This window comes from Sinocyclocheilus grahami, unplaced genomic scaffold (assembly GCF_001515645.1).
Source record: "Sinocyclocheilus grahami isolate Dianchi unplaced genomic scaffold, SAMN03320097.WGS_v1.1 scaffold200.1, whole genome shotgun sequence".
In the NCBI taxonomy this organism is placed as follows: Eukaryota; Metazoa; Chordata; class Actinopteri; order Cypriniformes; family Cyprinidae; genus Sinocyclocheilus; species Sinocyclocheilus grahami.
The window spans coordinates 941,568-959,232 of NW_015505379.1; the positions used below are offsets into that span (position 1 = coordinate 941,568).

The 17,665-nt window shown below is 39.6% G+C and overlaps 1 protein-coding gene across 1 annotated transcript in view; it reads left to right on the forward strand.

Annotated features, from left to right (window-relative positions):
* Positions 1-14,789: 14,789 nt before the first annotated feature.
* LOC107595297 (olfactory receptor 50-like) overlaps positions 14,790-17,665 on the forward strand; it is a 5,576-nt gene continuing 2,700 nt past the window's right edge. Inside the window, exon 1 of the mRNA XM_016285653.1 lies at positions 14,790-15,912. Coding sequence (XP_016141139.1) covers positions 14,996-15,912 — 917 coding nt within the window. The 5' untranslated portion in view covers positions 14,790-14,995. The remainder of the gene's footprint in view (positions 15,913-17,665) is intronic.

Here is a 17,665-nt window from a genome sequence, read left to right on the forward strand (position 1 = left end):
ATTGTGTAAATGAAAATATTACCTATAAGCCACAGAAGAACTGTTGTGCATCTCCTAACAAAAAACAATAGGTGTTTGAATTGAAGCAGCATTGCACAGATTGTTCTGTGTATGACATCAAAGTACCACAAGAGCAATTAGAGCATTTTTAATTATTTTTATTGTATTTTTTTATGTCAAATAAATCTTGCTTTAGTAGTATATAATATAGATTTATGCTGTAAAATATTAACTTAAATGTCTAATACTTATAGGGGAGAGTGGGGTAAGATTGGCAATTTTTTACTTATGTGGTCCTCAAGATAAGTTAAAATGATGCAGAAGTACAATGAAAGTATCTATCCTATCCTATACTAATGAAAGTAGGCTATTCCTATCATTTTAAATGATCAGAATGTATCTATGACAAAGGGTTCTAAAAATATGGCTTCTTATAATAAAAGTGTTCCCATGGCTCAGTTTGCCCTGGGTTAGGGGTAAGTTGACCAGAGTCGAGTCAGTGGGTAAGATGCACCATCTGGGTGTAAAATTAACATCTGACCAAATCTGATTCAAACCCATGTGAAATAAATAATAATTAAAAAACTAATTTAATTATTTACTTTTACAAACAGTCATTTATTTTAAAGAAATTAACTTTAACAACATAAAACCAACCAAATGAAGATTAAATTTCAATATTTAATTGTTTGCATTTCTGAAACAATATGTTGACCACTAGAGTTGTAGCCTTCCTAAAAACAGACTAAACAGAGAGTTTGTTGGCCATTAGGGACTACAGGTGGAAAGATATATCTTATTATAATGCGATGAAAAGCATTTCCTGGTTCTTATCAGAGAAGGATTTGGTGCACTTGTACACTGTCCCTATCAAATAAACTACAAAATATGTATATATGATAAACTAAACCAGTAATATCACATTAAAACACCAGTTTATAATTCAGAGATTTAACTTAACTACAGTGCCTTATGAGACTTTTTGAGGCAGTTTTACAGGGCAACTTTCACTTGCACCAGCAGTGTACTTTCACTCAAGAAATGGATTTGTGTACTTTGTCCACCTTTGGTGTCAACCATTTAAAAAACGTTCTGTTGAACAGAGGATTGTTTGAGGCATTTAGTTAATCAACAATGTACTCATGAACATTTAGAAATGAACCATTTAATTGTGTAAAACAGTTTTGTTTACAATGATATACTAAATTTACTAATCCAGCAAAGTGGGAGAGGATTTAAAGGTGTAATATTGAAGTTAAACAGTCTAAGATCTGAATTTGTTGTACTGGAAATGACTGACTGAATTAAATATTGTCGCCTGCATCACACATAGCAGCGCAAGCTGTGCCTGCCTCGTGGTTTTACTCAAATAAATTAGATTAAATTATCAACTCTTATCAGAAAACCACAGAGAAGGAAGGGCTAAACAGTCAAAGGCGAGGTGAGCCAGTGATCAGTCTCAAGGTCTTCAGGGGTTCCTCTTTTTTTTTCTTCTAAAGTGGACCAGACCAGAGTTGGAGAACAGCACATGAGAAAAAAGGTATAAATTTGGGCCACATGATGTTCCAATCCAATTAATCTCTCTGTCTAATGGATTTCCTGTCCTTTGTGAATACAAAAGTCCAAAAATGAAAATAACAAATGGTTTTAAAAATGTATCATATGGTGGACCCAGGTGAGTCTGAATAACCCCCATGTTTTGTTTGGTTATGTAGTGTTTATAGTAAAAATCACATCACATCAGTCAGAAGTGGGACAATGAATAGAATCAAGTGATACCGGGTGAATGGGAGCAGTTGCTTTCATTCTTTTTCACAAGAAGGACCACAAAAGCAACATATCATTTGGTTTTCTCTTACGCCATTTTTTATTATTTTTTTGATGTTCTCCACACTTTGTGGTGTGTTTAACCACTGTGCCATTCTTTGTGGTACTATGTACCATGTGTGTATGTTAGGGGATATTTTCCACCTGCAAAATACAAGCAAAAACAAATAAACATAAACATATGCAAACATAACATACTGATAAGATTAAGAAATATCCCAAACCTGAATCAAATGTTATAAAGACAACCCCAGACAAAAGCCCAGACAAAAAAAAAACAGGTGCATAAGATAAAAGCATCTGTTAAATTAATAAATGTGAGAGTTAAAATAAAATGTTTTTAAATGCCATAAATGTAGAAATGTGAATGGGAAATTAACAATGTGGATGTACAGGATGAATTCAGTGTTTAATACATGAGAATACTGTCATACTGAAGACAAACAAGACAAGAACTATAGTCCTAATGAAACGAGATGCATAAGATTATTTTATGACAGATATGTATCCGCTTAAAAAAAATATATAAATAAATTCACCATTCTGTGCCATTAAATTGGCAACCCCGAGCAGGACATTGCGATGTTGCAAAATTGCGATCGGTTAAATAAACTCAATAAGTAGACAGACGACCAGTATTGAAGTGCACAGGAAATAAGCAGCAGTCATATTTAAAGCAGTTTAAATTAATATTGAGTACTGATTGATGTTCACTTGGATTTTTCCCCCATCGAGGGAACTTAATACTCTGTCATTAGACGAGCTATTCATTTAGTCTGTTTGATGAGAAAAATATGAAATTGATCAAATGGGTTATTAATCCGTACATCTGCAGCAGTGGAGGACTATTATTCTGCTGCGTGATACTGCAGAAGAACTGATGACTGCACGGTTTGATCTTCGGCTGACCAATCAGCAGAAAGGGGCGTTTAATTCCCGCCCACATGTAGAAATCAAATATTCAAACTGTTTATTCATTTTTCCACCCATGAACGAAAAACGAAAATTTAAGCTGAATTCTCGTTTTTCGTTTTTTGGAAAAAAACAAAAAAACGAAAAAGGATCAGTTTTCTCATTTTTCTACTTTCAATATTAAATAAAAAAACGAATGATCGAATGATACACGGATTATTGGGGTTAGTCCATATTTGACCCAACATTGGGTTGAAACAACCCAGCATTTTTTAGAGTGTAAGTAGCCATAGCAACCTACTCTCTGAACATAACCTGCTGCAGAGTAAGTAATGTTTCAGGATTAGTTTACTTAATAGCTATCAGTGAATGCGTGACCTAATGACGGGACTCCAGTGGGCGTGGCAGATTACGCACATTATATATATGTATGTATATTAAAGCACTATTATAACAAGATTTATTTATTCTAATATATTAGATTTATTTTATTTGTCTTTTTTCCTTCTTTTTGCAACGGGACGTTTTCTATAATGTATTTCTATAATAAAAATACATATCATGTGCTATTAATCAGCATCAAACAAACAATATAACTATTTTTCTTTTTAATTAATTAAAGAGAAAAGATTAAACGAAAAGTTTGGAAAATGATTGCACAACTACCAATTAGGTGGCGGTATGCACTAAGTATGTAAATGGCCATTGAACAAAAGAAGACCGACGAGCGAAGCAGAATGGCGCGCTTTTTCTTAGCGTCGGTTTCCTCAGTGACTCGTCGATTCGTCGCTCTGTTGAGATTGTCTTGTGTGTTAACCCTGAACATACTCTGGGTTGACTGAACTTCTCGGACGCGTTTTTTGGAGCCAGCATACGTACCTAAAGTAAGCAAGGTAGGCCTATAGGTTAATCAACCGACAGTTCAGGGTATATGTGAAGGTAAGTTAACCTTGCTTTCTGGAATACCTCCTGGAGATATTGCAGTTATGCATTAGAGACTGGCATGTGGTTGGGTGAGAGATCATGATTATTTATCCGTAATGAAGAACTGACTAGCTTAAAATGGTGGACTGGTAGAATGACCTAAAAACATATCGCAATAAATATGCATTGAGTAATGTCACATCTTCTTTTTTCTGTTTTGCAATTGCAAATGTCCCTTTAGTAATATTCAATCTATGGCAGCACGAGCCTGTCGTGTTGACTATTGCCATTATAGAAAATAAAGTATGATGTTTTGGAGCCAATCATTGACTACAGTTCTGTATTCAAAAACACTTTTGTAGGTTCATTAAGGTCTAAACGCTCCACTCTCTTTCAGTGAGTCCAGACTACAGGAACATAAATTTCATCAACCCCAAAATTTTGAACGGTAGTGTAGCTGATCCCAAATGTATAAAAATACAGTTAACAATGTCTGTTATGTGGGTCTTTCAACACTGGGTGGCGCTGTGTCATAATCTTTACGGCGACTTTCTGATACAGGATAAAGGGCCACGCAAAATACCCATGTACTGTTCTTATGGGTACTTACGACGAGTCTTAATACCATTTTTTGAAGGTCTTGGTCTTGTCTCAGTCTCAGACTAAGGGACTCAGGATTTTATTTCAAGACCAGCCAAGACCACAACTGCGGGGATAACACTAAATTGCTGGTGCATTGTCTGATTTATTTGGTAACATCATTACTATGACTGGATGTCAAATTTCCTGATTCAAATGTAATCAATAACTTATTTCTAATTTGATTTCTTTTGATACTGTTGTGCCGGGTCAGAATTTAATGGGGAATTGTGTCAAAAATGTACCCTAAATTAATACAGATACCCCAAAATTTCAAGATATGATTGCAAAAAGTACTTGTATAAGATCTTGTTTTTATATGATATAATAGGCCTACAATTGACATATAATTAAGCAATATCATAAGAGCAAGAGTGCTGCTTTCTCAAATATATATAATAATATATATATTTAATCTTTAGTCTTAACAATATTTATGCCATTGTAATTGTATCAATTCAGATGAAACTTCTGTGCCACTGCTGCAGTTCAAAGCTGAATTTTGTTGTTAGTGATATAAATTCATTGGTAAGAGCTCTATTAAGTGTCTTAATATTCTAATTGTATTTATTGATTAAATATCAGTCATTTCTCAGGCAGCAAATGTGGATCTTTCAGATGAATTTGAGAAGTGCTGGTTTGGTCTTGGTCTTCACTCAGTCTTGCCCTGGTCTCAACCCCTAAAACTCTTGGCCTCAACACTCTATAGTCTTGGTCTCAACTTGGTATCAGTTAAGGTGGTCTTGACTACAACACTAGCAAACCCACAGTTTAACCAATTAGAAATGAGCTACGGAGTGAAGTCACACGACATCCACCCTTCTATAAGACATGTAAAAACACAGAACTATCAGCAGGTTCTGCTGTCAAATTTGACAGTTTATAATTTTAACATCTAGTTTATTAAAATCACCAGGTAATTGGATTACTTTACAATTACAGTACTTTAAATAGATTACTTAACAAGAACACTTTAGATAAACTCTACTGCAATATTCCACAAGCCTAAAGCCAGACCTCTGCCACATCTAGGACTCTCAGATCATCTGCCTCTGTCCCTGATACCAGCATATAAACCACTCAGCTGTACACAAAGACAGTCAACGTATGGACTAAGGAAGCCACCTCAGCCCTGCAGGACTGCTTTGAAGATAAAGTCTGGGAAATTTTCGCTGTAGGGGCAGATCTGGAGGAACACACATCAGCTGTACTTTCATACATAAACTTTTGTCTGACAGTGTGTCTGAAACAAAGACTGTTAAAGTATTCCCCACCCAAAAGTCGTGGACTGTTGGAGCAAAGACAACCCCATACAACTCCACCAACATCAAGTCAGATCCACTCTACACAGAATCAACGAGAGAAAAGCAGCTGGCCCAGATTGAGTCTCAAGAAGAATCCTTAAGACCTGCGCAGACCATTTAGAGGGAATATTCACCACCATCTTTAATCTCTCGCTACTACAATCCACAGTTCCCACCTGCCTCAAGTCAGCTACGATCATCCCAGTACCAAAGAAAAGCACACCCAAAAATGAAAATTAGTCTGTGTTTTACTCACCCTCGAAGCATCCTAGGTGTATGGGACTTTCTTCTTTCAGACGAATCCAATCGGAGTTATATGAAAAATTGTCCTGGCCCCTCTAAGCCTTACAATGGGGGTAAGCGGGTGTTCGGTTGTCAACAGTTCAGAAGACGTGAAATAAAGTGCGTGCATCCATAATAAAACGTCCCTCACACGGCTCCGGGGGGGTGAATAAAGGCCTCCTGTAGTGAATCCATGCATTTTTGTTAGATAAATATCCATATTTCAAACGTAATAAACACTTTTTTCTCACTTCCGCTGACTGTGGGTTTTTGTTTTTTTATTCAAGGAACAATAACACACAATATGTTATCAAGAAAACAACATTAAAATAAGAAAAGAAAGAAAAAAAATAGGACAAATTACAACAAAGAAAAACAGTTGCCAAGGGGAGGAAAGTATAAAACTTCAAAACAAAAATACAAGATATACATACATACACATGTACTTATATGTAAAATCAAATAAATATATTGTAAAGTTCACAAACTTTCAAAGTATCCGCTGACTGTGGTATGTGGAAGACATGCAGACAGATGACGTCGGACGTAGGTGTCGTGCGCGCGCCTCTGAGAAATGCAGGAGCAAAGGAAGCAAAGTGTCCTTACTTTAGCAAAGGAAAACCAGTCTCCTCTTGGCTTATATCGAAATCCTCCGACATTTTTCTTTACAAATCCTTGTTTTGTGCTTCTAATTCATAACCGGCGTTTTGTTTTGTTCTCTCTCCCTGCTCGTCACTAATCACGCAACGCCGACATACTACGTCATCCGCCGGAACGCCTTCCGAATATGACAGAATACCGGAAGTGAGAGAAAAGTGTTTATCACGTTTGAAATATGGATATTTATCTTACAAAAACGCATGGATTCGCTACAGGAGGCCTTTATTCACCCCCCGGAGCCATGTGAGGGACGTTTTATTATGGATGTACGCACTGTATTTCACGTCTTCTGAACTGTTGACAACTGAACACCCACTTACCCCATTATAAAGGGGCCAGGACAATTTTAAATATAACTCCAATTGGATTCGTCTGAAAGAAAACATACACCTAGGATGCTTCGAGGGTGAGTAAAACACAGGATAATTTCCCTTTTTGGGTGAACTAACCCTTTAATGACTATGGACCAGTTGCCTTAAAGGGATAGTTCGCCCAAAAATTTAAATTAGTGAAAGTGACGTAACATGTGGTGACCCATACTCAGAATTAGTGCTCTGCATTTATCCCATCCAAAGTGCACACACACAGCAGTGAACACACACACACCATGAACACACACCCGGAGCAGTGGGCAGCCATTTATGCTGCGGCGCCCGGGGAGCAGTTGGGGGTTCGGTGCCTTGCTCAAGGACACCTCAGTTGTGGTATCAAAGGTGGGAGAGAGCGCTGTACATTCCCTCCCCCCACTACAATCCCTGCCGGTACGAGACTCGAACACACAACTGTTTTTTTGGGTTATGAGTCCGACTCTCTAACCATTAGGCCACGACTTCCCCCAATAATTAGCCCATTATTTACTCACCCTCAAGCCATCCTAGGCGGATATGACTTCCTTCTTTCAGATGAATCCAATCTGAGTTATATTAAAAATTGTCTTTGATCTTCCAAGCTGTTTAATGGCAATCAGCGGGTGTTGCAGTTCAATCAGTCCAAAAGAAGTGAAATAAAGTGCATCCATCCATAATAAAAAGTGCCTTACACAGCTCCGGGGGGTGAATAAAGGCGTCCTGTAGCGAATCGATGCATTTTTTTGTAAGAAAAATATCCATATTCAAAATGTCCGCCCGGAGCTGCTTCTGTGTACAACAGTGAGTGCAAGCTAGATTAAATTGATTATTACGTTTTAAATATATTTATATTTATAGTTATTTTTCTAAATGCATCAAAAACACATCGATTCGCTACAGGAGGCCTTTGTTCACCCCCACAACATACTTACAGTCTGTGAGTCAGAACAGCCGGCATTATAGTCTACTCTCCCAGGATCAGGAAACAGTCCTCCATAAAATGCGCTGCACACATCTGAATATTTGGGTTGAGCTGTTCTGGAACAGTGTTGTAAATACAACTTAACCACTGATTTCTAGTCGTGTCCTCTTTTGGAAGGCCAAACAAAGTAGTTTTGCTTTCACAACGAAACACACAGCATCACACACGGCGGGCTTGAGTGAGTGGCGGCCGGCAGGCTTAAAAACGGCACGGCTGGTGGATTCGACGAAGGAGCGGCCAGCGGGCTTGCGGCAACCACATGTGACAACCCCGGGCTGGACTCCGCTTCGTCCACAGTGAAAGCCGATCTGGCGATCCACAGCACGAAGTTGATGTATTTCCTCAGAGACCAGCACGGATCAGCTCTAGGCATGACAAAGCGAATATCGTTCTCTTTTGGAAGGCCAAACAAAGTAGTTTCGCTGTGTAGTAGTAGTTTTTTAGATGTGTTGGATTTGTATTATTAGAGCTTTCCGACTTGCCTTAGTGAATTTTCTCAGTCAGGCAATTATTTTTCACGTGCGGTGCCGGCAATCCTTACTCTGTTTCGGAGAACCAGAGGACAAATATTTCAATCGCTCAAGCATTTAAGTGGCGCCGAAATCTGCGTTCTGATTCGGTTCTACTAGTACATACCGGTTACCAGTGTTGGGGAGTAACTAGTTACATGTAACTGCGTTACGTAATTTAATTACAAAATAAATGTAACCGTAATCAGTTACAGTTACTAAGAAAAAACTGTGTAATTCAATTAGTTACTTATGAAAATATTAACGATTACAAAGGGGATTACATTTGAATATTTACACACATCCACATACAGATTTAATTGATTTCTTTCCCAAATTGCACTGACTACTCTGAGACATACGACCCTATAATTTCCGCGATGCGGAAAACACAGACTGGTTCGTAGAATCCAGTCATAAAAACGGAATTCCTATAGACTAACGTGGACGGAATATGCCACATTTTGAACGAATAAATCAAAAGTAGGTCAATACACTTGAATCAAAACGAGATATGGACTAGTGTCTGTGAATTTTAAAGGGGTCATATGATGCTATTTTAAAGATAATTATTTTGAGTATTTGGTGTAACAGAATATGTTGACATGCTTTAATGTTCAAAAAACAATATTTTTCAAATACTGTACATTATTGTAGGTCCTCTATGCCCCGCCTCTCTCAAACACGTCGTTTTCAACAAAGCCCTCTCCTTTGACAAGCGCAGTGTGCTCTGATTGGCCAGCTGACCCAGTGCATTGTGATTGGCCGAACACCACAAGCACGCGTCGGAAATATAACGCCCCTTACCATAATCGCGAGCTTCAGCTTTCAAAGTAAATATCAAGACAGTTAATAATGTCATTAGTTTTACCATCAGTTCAAGCCTGAAAGGGCAACAGAGTTGCGTGACAGACACAGTGATGATGCAGTACACAAGCCACGGTTAAGACAACTGACGTGCTATGATTTCTGACAGGCAGTTCACTCTCCTGTGATGTGACCCTGTTCCCCTCATACACACACACGACGCGTTACTCTGCGCTGCGCAAAACTCCGCATTTCAACTGTCAATAGCAAATACTTAAACTGATAACAAAACATATTTACAGTCGCTGATTCAGAAGCGCCAGATTGTCATAGCAAAGTCGGAATTGACCCTTTTTTGAAATAGCCTTTGTGCACAGCCAGCCTTGTACTCATCTAGGTTCAAAAAACTGTCGTCCATAAAATGCATTGCACAAATACGAACATCTGGGTTGTGCTGTTCTGTTGTAAATAAATCTTAACCAATGATTCCTAATTGCATCTACTTCCGGAAGGCCAAATAAAGTGCTTTTGCTTTCGCACTGAAACACACACCGTCTCCCTGTCATGGCTACATCAACACTACTGCTGTTCCTGAAACCACGCTTCTTTCTTTGCGTGCACATTTGGGCGGCATTATGCTAATATTTCCACATAGTGATGTAGACATGTGGGGGCGTGTTAGAATGAGTCGTTTTAGTAGGGCGTGGTTGACTCTTAACTTTTATAAAGAATATCTCTTTGGATTTGAGACTTTAGTCTTTGCAACTTTACAGATCTTCTTTATGTACCAAGAGCTTGTAACACTTCAAAGAGAAAGGAAAATTTGAAATTGCATCATATGCAAAAAGACAATATATGAATCCTGCACATTCTGCGTGTCTGTGGAAATCAGGCGCGGGCTGGCCATTGGGAGAACCGTGACAATTCCCGGTGGCCTGGCAGCCAATTTGCCCCGCTATTGCTATTATTGTATAATTGCCCTCCGAATGTACTAAAGCGATTATTTCCGAATTCGCCATTCAATAATTACATCTCTAATAAATCATGAATCTGTTAGTCGTGACTGGCAATGCTTTGGATCGAGCGCTCTCCGTGCCTCTGCCAAATGGTTTGGATAAGAGTAATCAATGCGAGAGAGAGAATGGAGTGGACTGTGGAAGCGCACAGGTGGAGCAGAGAAGCAAAACTACTGTTCAGGGTTTCAAGTGCAGGTCAGTTTCATCTGTAAATATGCTATTGTAGTTTTGTCTTTGTTTACTTAGTTAAGCAGCAGCAGCCATTGCTCATTAGTCATCACTCAAAATACTGTAAAGGACATCATTATTATCTATTGTAATGTACAGTAGTAATTTAGCAGACAAATAATCATATTTTGTAATAGGTTTAGGAGGAGTTAGGGCAGACAACAACACATCCCTTACGAGTTTATGAGTACATGAACACAAAAACATAATCTCTAGAACTGCTCTGAGTCACTTCATGAGCATTTTACTTATTTTGAGAAAACTATTGTCATATCGTACACTGTAAAAAGTAACTGAATCTACTTAAGAAAAGCGAGTAAACATAACTGATTTTTACAAATTTGTTGAATTTACTTAATTACACTGTGTTATGTGAACTTTCAGGTGGATGCAATAGTTAAACTAATCAGTTTCCACAGGTTTTCCAAGTAAGTTCAACTAATTACTTTTTACAGTGTATACAAAGAGACACCAATGTTTCAAAAAGGCACCATTGTTTCAGGAGTTTAGTACACAGAATAGGACACATGCTTATTAGATAACCGTATTTGAGTTGATGTACAGTATATGCTTTTATTTATTATTATTTTTTAATTAACTTTTTTTCCCCCCAAACCATTGTTAGATGCAGTGTTTCCTGTAGTTATGCAAAGATTTGGTTTCAAAAACAGTATCGGTAAACTATTTCTTATTATTTTAAATCTGCATTGAACTTCAGATCAATCTCAAAGTAAAAGGCGGTACTAAAGTCTGATTTTATGGTGGATGTGATCAAATTTGATCATCTTAATTCAAGTGATTAAGGATTTTGAAAGTCTGACAGTGTTGAGCACTACTGTAAGGTTAACCCTGCATGGTGTAAATGTTTGAAAATGATTAACAGTTGTAAATAAACAGTCATTAGAAATTTAGAAAAGTAATCAGTTTAATACTTTAATAAAGTAATTGAAAAAGTTACACTACTATTACATTTTAAATAGGCTAACTTGTAATCTGTAACCTATTACATTTCCAAAGTAACCTTCCCAACACTGCCGGTTACATAGATATGGCATCAGGTTTCGGTACCCAACCCTATAGGATGCCTTGAGGGTGAGTGATTCATGGGCTAATTTTAATTTTTGGGTGAACAAACCCTTTAACCCCCATCATCACTAAATGTTTTGAAAGACTCCTCCTCTCTTATATTAAATCTGCCATCCCTGTTGACCTTGATCAACATCAGTTTGCATATCGAGCAAACAGATCGAAAGAAGATGCAGTCGTCACAGCTCTCCACACAGCCCTTACACACCTGGACCAGGGAAACACCTATGTAAGAATGCTGTTTGTGGATTTCAGCTCAGCTTTTAACACAGTCATTCCCCATAGATTTGTTCAAAATCTGTACGACCTGGATTTAGTCAGCTCACTGTGCACATGGGTTTGTTTTGTATTGAAATGGTTTTCTATATGCCTGCAGACAGCTATTAATTAAAATATAATAAAATGAGCATGGTATGTCATATTAAGGATTTTATATAAGTGGGGCATGTTCATGCACTCTTTGTAGGCTATTCATATTACACAGTTTAGCCATAAATTGCTGTTTTAGAAACTAATTTGTAGCAGATAAATGTGGGAATGTTATATAGGCTAAATGTTTGATACAAAAATGTGCTTAGCTACAGATAAAGAAGTTACAACACTTCTAGGTGTCGTGTCCCCGACTGAAAAAAGTATGATTGCTGGATATAACTTCAATATATCGAAGTTTTATTTTATATTTCTCATAAAAATATCCCAGGTAGCCAAAACAGTTTGGCCCGATAATGGCCCAGATCCGGCAGGCCGGATGAAATAACTTGGCCCGGCTGCCAGAGTCGGCATGGACATGGGATGAATGACGCCCCAGAATTCATACACACATTCAAATACAATGGCCCGAGTCCGGCTGCCAAAACTGCCGGCATTGGGCCACAATCACGCTGACAACAATTGAAACACTTAACGGGTACTGGCCAGAGTCTGGGTACTGAAACTGGGACAACACCACCAGCATTGGGCCACAATCACACCGACAAGTGGCCCAATGCCAGTGGTGTCGGCTCAGTTTCAGTACCCAGACTCGGGCCAGTACTGGCTAAGTGTACCATTTTGGTTGGCATGATTGTGGCCCAAAGCAAGCATGGGCTGCTGCTTGCATGGTTTGGCATGGCAGAATGCGAGCAGCGCTTCCTTTATTATCACTAAAAGCTGACATCTCAGTTCAGCGCGATCTCATAAAGCTCTGTTATAACACAATGAACATATGCACAATGAATCTTTCACAATGTCTACACTTCGTGTGTTGAAATCATCGGTTAAAATGAAACGATTCGTGTGCACGCAATTTCAGCACTGCTGAGTGGATCTTAATGGAACTTAATCACCTCTGACTGGCCACTGCATTGCAGAAATCAACAGCTATGTCTGTGAATGGCTACATTGCGCAATACACGTGTTATAAATAGAAACTCTGCCTAGCTTGCACATGTTAATCATTTTAATGTTAATATTAGTTGTTCTTTTTTACTTTTGTGCAACAGATAAATAACAATTTATATGTTTTAGACATTTTATGTTTAGATCATTTCTATTTTGCAGGAGTCCCATGAATTATTTTATTCTCCCGCATCCCGCGCACACACACACACGAGTCTCTTCCCGCCCGCACCCGCACTCGCCCATCAAGAGTTGTCCCGCGCCGCACCCCGTTGCGTTGGGTCCCGCGGAGCATATATGGATGTTATGGGGTAATTCATGGTGTCGGTGGGGATGCCATGAAAAGAAATGGTGTAAGAGCCAAACCCTTAATCTTTGTAAGGGTTTCCATTTCTCGTCAGTGTGATTGTGGCTCAATGCCAGTGGAGTTGGCCCAGTTTCAGTACCCAGACTCGGGCCAGTAACGGCTAAGTGTTTCATTTCTTGTCGGTGTGATTGTGGCCCAATGCCGGTGGTGTTGTCTCAGTTTCAGTACCCGGACTTGGGCCAGTACCGGCTAAGTGTTTCAATTCTTGTTGGCGTGATTGTGGCCCAATGCCGGCAGTTTTGGCAGCCGGACTCGGGCCAGTGTATTTGGGCAGATTCTGGGGCGTCATTCATCCCATGTCCATGCCGAGTCTGGCAACCGCAGCCGGGCCGAGTTATTTCTTCCGGGCCATTTTCGGGCCAAACCATTTTGGCTACCTGGGGAGGGACAGATTGACAGAAAGAGAGACAAAAAGGGGAACAGACAATGACACGTATGATTATTCAGACAATCTCAGACTGATAACATGAATGGTAACTCTGGTAAATGTTAACATTTGGAACATACCATTGGAAGAATTTGTTTGCAATCGGGCCCGCTCTTTTCTTCCCCCATCTCTGTCCAAAGTGAGCAGCAGCCATCTTTGATTAACTTTTCAATCTCTCCATCTGATGCACTGCCAGTACTTGAATTTCTTTGCACTGATTGAAAAGAAAAAAAAAAGAGATCAGTCGCAATACTATAGACCAGTGGTGTCAAACTCAATTCCTGGAGGGCCACAGCTCTGCAGAGTTTAGCTCCAACCAGCTCCAATTCACACCTGCTTGAAAGTTTCTAGTAATCCTGAAGACCTTGATTAGCTGGATCAGGTGTGCTTGATTATGGTTGGAGCTAAACTCTACCACTATGTCAGCGAACTCATGTTATATGTTAGATCAGTGTGTCTCAACCCTGGTCCTGGGCACCCCCCAGCACTGCACATTTTGTGTGTCTCCCTAATCAAACATACCTGATTCAACTCATTAGCTCATTAAAAGAAACTCCAGGACCTGAAATGGGTGTCAGATAAGGGAGACATACAAAAGGAATTAAAATAAAAAATACACTACAAAATAACATATCAAGGACACGTAAAAGATATTATGTTTAACTTTAAGTGTCACTGCTACATACTATTTACCACATTGTAAACGGAGACCCACCCCCAGCACTCAACATAAACTGGTCCGGGTCTGCAAGGCCATATCTCAGCCAAAATCAGACCAGCCCTTATGGTCCGTAATCGGGCCGAATGTGGCTAAATGTGCCGTGTGTCTCAGTGCAAATCGGGCCAGATACGCATATCCAAAGCCTAGCCAAATCTGGCAATCATTACTGGGCCAGAGCTGGCTCACTTTCTGTGAGCCGCTGCTAGAACTCAGCCGAGTGAGCCGACACTCAGCCCGCAATTGGCCCGATTGCGCTGGCTACCTGGGATGCTGTAGGCTACATACAAAAGGCGCCGAAATGAGCGCTACTCAAACACGCCCTCTTTCTCTCTCTCTTTGCTGCTCTTGAGAGGGAAGTAAACGACTCTTTCGTTTCCATCACTAGGCTGACTTTTATGCGAGGTCCGCAGGTGTTTTTGACCGACCAGAATCAAGAAACGAATTCACATGAAAATTCGGATTTTTGGAGAAACATTTACCAACGTCGAGCCAAATGAACCGTCCGCACCTGCTGAAAGCGTTTTGTTCTGGATCGTATTGGTTCTACTACTGTACGAGCGAGGCTTGAAGAAGCGGTAGGATGTCAAGTGCTACAGATGATGTCAACTCGTATCCACACGTACGTGTTTGGGCAGCGGGAGTTTCTTTGATCATTTTGGCTTTTTTCAACTTGATCATCAACTGGACCATAGTGCGCGAGGTGCGCCTGCGGAGCCACGCGCGCTTCGTCCTCGTGTTCCATTTATTGTTCTCCGCGCTGGTTTACTTCGCAGTATGCTTTAGCTTCTACTTACAAAACTACCTGAAAGCAGCGACCTCGGCAACAATTTGCATGGTGCTAATCAGAAGTCTGATGACAAGCGGTTCCAACATCATCCTCACCATCACGGCGATGGCACTGGACCGTTATTTTGCCATATGTTACCCGCTCCACTATAGCAAAGTTTGTTTCAACCCCTGGCCATGGCTCATCGGGGTCCTAACATGGGGACTCGCGTCGATTATTCCTCTTACCCTATCGCCCAAAATAGAAAATGGCACTGTGCCCTGTGGAAGAAAATCTTTGCAAGGCGGAGAAATGCACAAAATCGTTTTAATATCAATTTGTACCGTTCTTATCGTGTACAGCTATGTGCGGATCTTATATGTGGGGCGTCGTCTGGGTGTGTTGAACCGGCGCAACCGAGCTGCGTGTAGGACTATAGCTCTCCACGGCACGCAGCTGGCCGTCTTCATCCTCCCCAATTTCATACTGTTTTTGCTGCATATCCTTAAAAGCAAAAAGTCACTCAAGAGTTCCACAAAAGAGCTTTTTGCTGTCATAAGTTTTGCCTTCTTCAGCCTGGCGCAGTGCATCGCGCCGATAGTATACGGACTGCGTAAAGAGGAACTACTGGAACACCTTAATCACCGGTTCCCGTGTTTATCCGGCCAGTTGAAACGCATTTTGGAGTGGACTGTCAACATCACACATCCCAATCGGCGTCGCCAGCAAAGGTAGGTGAATAGAGTAGAATAATAATTTACCGCGTACTTGTCTCTGCGAAGGCGCATTTCGCGTCGCAATTTAGGTGCATTTGGTAACGCGCACGTGCCATTAAGTTAAAACTTGTTAAGACTGTTTTTGTGTTTAAGACAAACATGTTTGGCTTTTGCTTATGGTCTTATGTGGACTGTGATCTGGCGAAGTATTGCTTAGGATTATCATACACTTAAAAATAAACGTTCCAATTTAGCTTTCTTTTACAGCGTCGTGTCATAGACACATAGCACTTTTTATTCCGCTGGTTTACTTTATCTTCTATTAACTGCTTTAAATAAGCAAAAAGACAACAATAAAAACCTTACAGACAACTCAAGATCCCTGTAATGGTTCATGATAAAAAAAGAGACCTAGGCCTTTTTTTTTTTAAGTGAGTTTATACCCCTGAATTAAAAATTAAAACCATCTGTTTCACACGTTTGCCCATATTCTTGCTTGACACATCCAAAGATTCCCCCACAACTCTGTCAAAACAAGCATCCTAACAATAGGCCTATTTAGGAACAGTAATTTTTTTGAACTCAATTAAATATCATATCCTTCTGAGATGTAAAAAAAAAGTACATGTCCTGAACATAAGACACCATTTTACCTATTTTTAGTTAACATACTATTGTGTAAGGTATAAAAGTATCTTAAATAGGATATACTGGCATACTTAGTCATTTCAAATGTTCTGGGGGATGTGGCCAAATGTGTTATAAGAATATATATTATAGCAATATGGAAATATAATAATATTAATCGTTTGCTCGTTGGATATTAAAATACAATATAATACAAAAGTAAAAATATATTTGTATGGGATTCTAAATACTGTTTATTTTGCTTGATCTCAGGAGAATATATACTCTGGTCGACAAGATAAATATTTTGATCAATGTCTGTGTGAGAGCCACAAATCTGTTACCACATAAAAATGAAGTACAGTCATGGCCAAAAGTTTTGGCAGTGACATAAATTTTGTGTTTCGCAAAGTTTGCTGCTTCAGTATTTTTAAATTAGTTTTCCACATTTTTCTATGGTATACTGAAAAACAATGATAAGCATATCATAAGTTTTAAAGGCTTTTATTGGCAAAAAAATATAATGAGTCAATATTTACAGTGTTGACCCTTGTTCTTCATAACCTCTGCAATTCGCTCTGGCATGCTGGATATTAGCTTCTGGGCCAAATCCTGACTGATGGCGATCCATTCTTGCCTTATTAGTTCTCGGGGTTGATCACAATTTGTGTGCTTCTGCTTGTCCACTCGCCTTTTGAGGACTGACCACAGGTTCTCTATGGGATTGAGATCCGGGGAGTTGCCTGGCCACGGATCCAAAATTTAAATGTAATGATCTTCGAGCCACTTCTTTCTCACTCTTGCTTCGTGACATGGTGCTCCATCATGCTGGAAAATGCACAGATCATCACCAAATTGCTCATGGATCGTTGGAAGAAGTTGAAAAGCAACCCCACACATGGATGGCCTCAGGATGCTTCACTGTTGGCACGCCACAGGACTCATGGTAGCATTCACCTTTTCTTCTCCATTCGATTTTCCAGATGTCCCAAACAGTCGAAAGGGAGCTTCATTAGAGAAAATAACTTTGCACCAGTCTTCTGCTGTCCAGTCCTTGTACTTCCTGCAGAATGTTAGTCTGTCCTTGACGTTTTTCTTGGAGAGAAGTGGCTTCTTTGCTGCCCTTCTTGACACCAGGCCG